Source organism: Vidua macroura, chromosome Z, assembly GCF_024509145.1.
Source record: "Vidua macroura isolate BioBank_ID:100142 chromosome Z, ASM2450914v1, whole genome shotgun sequence".
NCBI classification, from domain to species: domain Eukaryota; kingdom Metazoa; phylum Chordata; class Aves; order Passeriformes; family Viduidae; genus Vidua; species Vidua macroura.
This window is the reverse complement of record NC_071611.1, coordinates 67,465,070-67,471,392: the sequence shown is the minus strand read 5'-3', so window position 1 is coordinate 67,471,392 and position 6,323 is coordinate 67,465,070. Positions and strand designations below refer to the sequence as shown.

General features: G+C 51.1%; 1 protein-coding gene across 1 annotated transcript; it reads right to left on the bottom strand.

Moving 5' to 3' along the window:
* Positions 1-1,094: 1,094 nt before the first annotated feature.
* On the bottom strand, positions 1,095-3,617 carry LOC128822325 (uncharacterized). The gene is made up of 5 exons (XM_054004020.1): positions 3,580-3,617; positions 3,009-3,338; positions 2,214-2,797; positions 1,595-1,772; positions 1,095-1,220 (listed from the first exon to the last, which is right to left on the bottom strand). The coding sequence occupies exons 2-5, from the start codon at positions 3,333-3,335 to the stop codon at positions 1,095-1,097; spliced, it is 1,215 nt and encodes a 404-aa protein (XP_053859995.1). The 5' UTR covers positions 3,336-3,338; positions 3,580-3,617.
* Positions 3,618-6,323: the final 2,706 nt, after the last annotated feature.

The following is a 6,323-nucleotide window of genomic DNA, read 5'->3' as shown; positions in this document are numbered from 1 at the left end:
CAGGCACCCTGACATAATTTCCTTTTTATTCTGTAAATAGACTGATGTTATAGGTCATGGCTTCCCACACAAGAAGAAGTAAGGATCTGGAAAAAAATCAGCCCTGAAGAAGGGCCATGCAGAGGTCCAGGGGATTCTTAGCTGGCTTAGCAGGGACCATCAGGCTCATCACTGGGAGACCTGGTAAGGTTGAATCAGTGTAATTCTAAGTAAGTGTCTTTGTTTAGGTTGCACTAATTGCATCCAATTTAACTTTCCACTTCAGACAATTTTAATTTTTAAATTAGTGTGGCATTGCTGTGCTTGTCATCCAGTTGCATTCATTTACGTAACTATCCTCGTGTGCATATTTTGAGAGGGAGAAAACTTAATTTAAGAAAACCCACTAGAAACTGTTTTTGCCTATTCACTTTATCTCTCAGGTTGCAAATTTTTGAGATTCTCAGTTGCATCTGCTGTTTCAGGGACAGTCAAATTACATCACCCTCAACAGCAGATAAGACAGGTTAAATAAAATCTACATGACTGTGGTAGTCTATTATTTTACAGTTTGTTCTTCTGTAGTATGTTTTGATATTCCTTGTTATAAGTTTTTAACGCCTCATTCTAATTACCCCATTTGGCTTCCCTAATGGTTCAGTCCTGAGTTGTTTACCACAGTTTGCCCCACCAAAATGTATGTAAATCTAGATGTCAAGCCACCTGTATACCTCCCTTGTTCCCTTGTCTTACCCCTGTCTGTCAAAGAGAGCACACTCCTTTGGTTCTGGAGTGTTCCCTGTCTTTCACCCCTTCCTTGAAGCAGAATTGAATTGCTCCCTCCCCATGTTGGCTTCTATTGGGGAGCCCTTACCCTGCACCCCTCCCCTAATGTCTTCCTATCGGTCAAAGGTTGTGTCCTCCCCGTGTTCCCCCTACCCTTTAAAAGAGTCCTTTCATGTTCAGAGTTGTGTCTTACTCTGCCCCCCTTCGAGATTAAATCCTTGGAGACTCAGACAAGTGTCCTTCCCTTATTCCTCTGCCTCGGTTTCCTCGTGCTCTGTGCCTCTGCTGTGCTACCCACGCCACAGCAATCACCGCCACCTGCGACAGTCTCAGCAGACACTCGGGGGCAGCCACTCGAGTGTCTGCCCTCTGGCCACAAGCGGGACAGCGAGCCGGCGAACCTCCATCCCGTGGCCACTGAGAGCCAGGTGCACATCACTCTGCCTGGGGCTGCTCTTGGAGAAGGATCAAAATATAAAGGTTTCAAATCAGTGTCTGGTACCTCCTGTGTGCATGAAAACAAAGGCACCAGGGCAGGGAGGACTGGCTGTGGAAGGGGTCAGGGCTGCAGTCCAAGTTTGAATTTTTAGTTTGCCTTATCACAAACCAGCTAGTACGCAGTAACAGCTGGCACCAGAGGTGTGGACAAAGCACGTGTGCCCCAGCAGCTGCTCCCCGGGGGACAGGGATCCCCAGCACCGCACAGATTCACGTGGCAGGTGGTGGGCAGAGGCTGCAGAGAGCAGCAGCCTGGCTGGCCATGCTGTGGACACACAGAAAGCAGCTGGCCCTGCTGCGGCTCCCGGACAGCCCTCAGCCGTGTCCATACCCACAGGGAGACGCAGCAGGAGCCGGCCACGGCAGCAGCTCGCCGTGCCCAGGGCCGCAGCCACAGCCCCTCCCCATCTGGCTGCGGCAGGAGCCGCTCGCCTATGAGGCTCCAGTGCTTCCAAAAAAGGAGGGCCCCTGGCCCCGACAACCTGGAGCCCCGCAGTAAGAGGAGCCACCTGCACCACAAACAGCGGTGCACACAGCGTAGGCTGATGAGAAGGAGATGAGGCTCTTTCTGTGCCGCGCTGTGGCAGCTCTGCTTGCTCTGCCTTCGCCTTGAGCCCTTTGCTTCTTTTCCCTGAACCCTGATCCCCATCCTCAGACAATGGCCCCCAGAGTCCTTTCCAGAGCTGCAACAAAAGCTCCCTCAGCCATGCGAGTTAAAAGAGTTAAAAGATAGTGATAGAGTCTAGTCTAAAAAAAATTACAAATTCTTCCACCTGTTTGCAAAAGTTGCCACAAATTCTCCAGTTTATTAAAACAAAACCAAAAAGAGATCATTGCAGAGGGACTAAAATTTCATCCCATTTATTGTAACGCTTGGGAGGATTTTAGTAAAGAGAGGTGGCAGCTCTCTGGCCCAGCCGGTGCTGCTGGCAGAGCTGGCTGCTGCCTACTCAAGGCTCAGGTAGGCACTTGAGCTGCCTCGTTGCACGGCCAGAGCCATCTCGATGCTGCAGTGCCGGCCAGAGGCGCCGCTCAGCCGGAAGCTGCAGGATTTGCCGGAGGGCAGCGCCGTGAGCCGGCAGTGGCGCGAGTGCGGCAGGAGCAGCCAGGCCGACGCCACCAACGTTTGCACCCAGCAGGTGACTTTCTCTGGGTCCAAGTAGGAGCCCGTGCAGAGGGTATCCATCAGGTACCACTCCTGATCCCTGGGCAGCTGGCCACCAGAGGCGTGGAGAAAGCACGTGTGCCCCAGCAGCTGATCCCCGGAGCACAGGCACTCCAGCGCCACACGGATGCGCCGGGCTGGCAGCCACTTCGTGCTCTCCGGGCTGAAGGAGTGGCCGGGCGGTGGCCGCAGGATGACCAGCGTGCGGTAGGTGCTGCTGCTCTCCTGGACGCTGCAGGCTGCAGGGCCAGTGTCCGTCCCAGTGGCTGGGTGCAGCTCCGGCATGAAGTTCCTCCGGGAGAGCACTCGGCAGACACCGAGGACCTCCTCCACCAGCTCCTGCAGCACCTTCGCGCTGGGCAGGCCCTGCTGCAGAACCAGAGAACAGCAGAGCTTGGGAGTGACCTTTAAGGACCGTCCAGTGTGACCCCACAGCAACGAGCAGGGACATTCTCAACTAGATCAGGCTGCTCACAGCCCGCTCCAGCCTTATCCTGGATGTGCCCATTGGTGATGGGCTGGGCACAGCCAAAGTGCTGCCAGCCCTGCCTGCACCCTCGATCTTCTTATGCTCACTGACCTCCTCCATGCTGGATCCCTCCTGCCACGTCCTGCTGGCAGAGCCACGCTTTCTTCTCCTGACCAGACAGCAGCCCATAGCAAGAACCAGAACCAGGGCTGCTGCACTGACCCAAAGAAGCCACTGCTTTTCCAGTGCAGAGCAGAGCAGGGCTTCCATGATGCCACTGTTCCCCTCAATATCCTGCAGGAGCCGAATCATCTCCTGGTGCAAATATTCCTCACGCTCCAGCATCCGTTTAACTTCACCCTTATCAATTCTTATGTTCACCTTCAGCCCAGCGGGGGTGGCTAACAGGGCCAGGATGAAAGCCACTGTTGGAGACATGGCCTGGTGGGAGGAAGGGGTCTCAGCACATCTGGCTGGGAGGGAGCAGGGGGCTGGTGGCACCTGGAATGTCCCCAGAGCCTCTCTGGGCACCTGCCACGCTGACAGGCCCAAGCCCCTCTTGCCCCAGCCCTGAGGACAGTGCCCTGCCCTGAGGGTCCCAGCTGTCATTCTGGCCTTAAACCCCCAGGGCATCTTTCCCAGCCCCCATCCAGCCCAGCATTCCCCCTGCGTGTGCACTCACTGGCTGCCAGAATCCAACTGCCCCGTGCTGCCCCTGGACACAGGTGCCAGCATGACCTGTCCTCTGTGATGTCACAGCCAGCAGGACCATGTCACTCAGCTGGCAATCTGGCTGTGCCCCTGCTCACAGCTGCCACTGTGACCCATGCCCTGGCATGTCACAGCCCCAGAGCCACACGTCCCGGCCCACAAGCCCCAGCCTTGGTCCCCACTGCCAGCCTCAGCGGCTCCTGGGCATCCTCACCCTGAGTGCAAAGCCAGCCACAGGAGCCCCCCAGGACGCTCTGGATCCAGGCTGCAGACACCCTAAAGCCATCCCTGAAAGGGACATGGATGGGGACTGGAGCTGGATCTTCCAGTGCTTACCACTCCTGACTGCCCTCCAGGTGAACCCAAACTTCACCTGCTGCACCTTGAGCACATTTCCTCTCCTCCTGTCCCTTGTTTCTTTGGAGAAGAAATCCATCCTCATCCAGCTACAGCCTCATGTCTGAGAGTTGTAGAATTTGGCTGAAGCACCCAGCAGCAAACAAAGGGCAAATCAACACCTTCTGAGTGTTGGGGATTGCACCAATTCTGCACACTTAGATATGAGACTGCTGAAGTTCATTCTTGGCAGCACACATGATTCTGGGAGTAACACTCAAGTGGTTCCAGCCTTTGGATAGTCCTCACCTGACCTGAGTTAAAGCATAGGAATGGTACATTCCTGGGAAGAACACTCCTGCTTTCCCAAAAAAATCCCCTCATTTCAGGCTTATTCATAGTTAAAAGTTTCTTAAAATTTAGAATTATCTTAAAGGAACTGGATTCATATAAAATTATTTATGGACATATATGGACATTTCCTGTCCAGTGTAACTTAAAACTTCCAGTAATTTGGAGAAATAAAGGTGTAGGAGACAACCAACACCAAGAAGGCAGGCACTTAGAAATACAGAACACAACAGAAGACTTCAGAGATGGCTCAATAAGAAAATGCCATGAGCAGTGATCAGAGCCCAGAGCTGCTCACTGCCACCACAGGGGCTCCTCAGTCCCCTGCTGGTTTGTGTCTCATCCCTGCTGGGCTCCCTCTGCCCCTTCTGCTGACACAGCCCTGCCTGGAAAGGGCTCCGTGCTCTGGTGTTCCCAGCTTGCTCCAGACTACATTCTGAGCAGCACTGAAAGAAGACGTCAAACAAAGAGGCATTTTCTGTCCTGGCTGGAAACTCTTCTCCTTCAGTGCCACTGTCAGAGCTCATCCCTCTGCAGCCTGGCACTGTGCCTGCTGCATCCTCATCCCTGTCCCTTCCATCAGCAGGAACTCCTGCACATCAGCACTCGCGCTGTCCCACATCATGAACAGAGAGAGCTGTGTCAGAAGAGCAAAGATTGCATTTTCTTGGCATTCACAACAGACACAAGAAATATGAGCGACAACAACTGCTTCTTAAGCACAATAGAAGATATTAGATTCATGTGAAATTCAGTTAGATATCACTCCTGATATCTAAGCTTCCAACTAAATGCAGTGGTATTGAGTTTTATGAGTGGCATCTGCGTTTAAACTAGAGTGTGTTTTGTGGTCCAGAAGTTTGTTTAGTTTAAAAAGAACTAAAATTTGTGTTAGAAAAGCTTTTTGTGCAAGGGATAAAATTGCCTGCAGTGCTGGTGATGGAATACAGAATCCCTATTGTCATCTCAGGTTACATAGGTGTCCTTGATAAGTAATTAACTTCCAAATAAATTGACAAATATGAGTATTAATTGGAGCATAATTTGGGGTCCAGCTATTTCTTGAGTTTAAAAAGAACCAAACTTTGTGTCAAAACAGCATTTTGTGCAATGGATAAAATTGCTTGTGGTGTTGGAATACAGGATCCCTACTTTCATCTCAGGTTACATGGGTGACCCTGATAAGTAATGTTGCTTTCATGCACAATGCCAGTGTTTTCATATTCTAAAGAAATAAACAATCTAATCCTTGAAGCTCTATAATGTCTTGTGAGATTTTTGAAGGAGGAATTTCATTGTTTAATGTCTCTTGGCAAACCATTGGCCTGAAGGGTGGAACATGCCATACACACAGAAGTCCCCAATAGGAAGAGACTCTCAGTTTACCTGAAATCATGAATTTCTAGAGTCGGTTTTGGATGGAAGGTATGTTGAAGGCCAGCCCAGGACACAGTTGGATTTCTGGACTGCAACTGCAGCACTGTAGAACCTGGTGACATTCCCATGGCCTCCCATGTTGAGTTTGTCCAGGTTCCTCTGGATGGTATCTCATCCCTCAGATGTGTCAACCATACCAGTCAGCCTGGTGTGTGATCTGTGTCTTTTTTCCTGGGTTTGGGGATTCTTTGATGGGTTGAATAGTTGAGTTTGGTTCTGTTCTTTAGTGATTATTTTTAAGCACAGCTGCCAGATCCCCATGTATGATCAGTGTCCATATGAACCCTGCTTCTGATATTGCCTCCTCTTCCTCTGACTGGTTTCATGCTCCTTTCCCTTTCTTCCTGCCCTCCTTTTCTATCACTCTTTTCTGCATTCATGCAAAAGTCTCTTTTCCGCAGTCAATTGAATTACTTTAATTGGCTGTAGTTTCAGGTTTTCAGGCACAATTGGAATTTCCTTTGCTCTCTGATAAAGGTGTGGTCAATCTTCCACTTTTGACTCAGTGCAGTCATAATGGGCTGACCTCACTGGCTGACTCTGCTGTCCCCAGGGGATGCATTGTGACACCAAACCCCTCAGGGCTCAAAT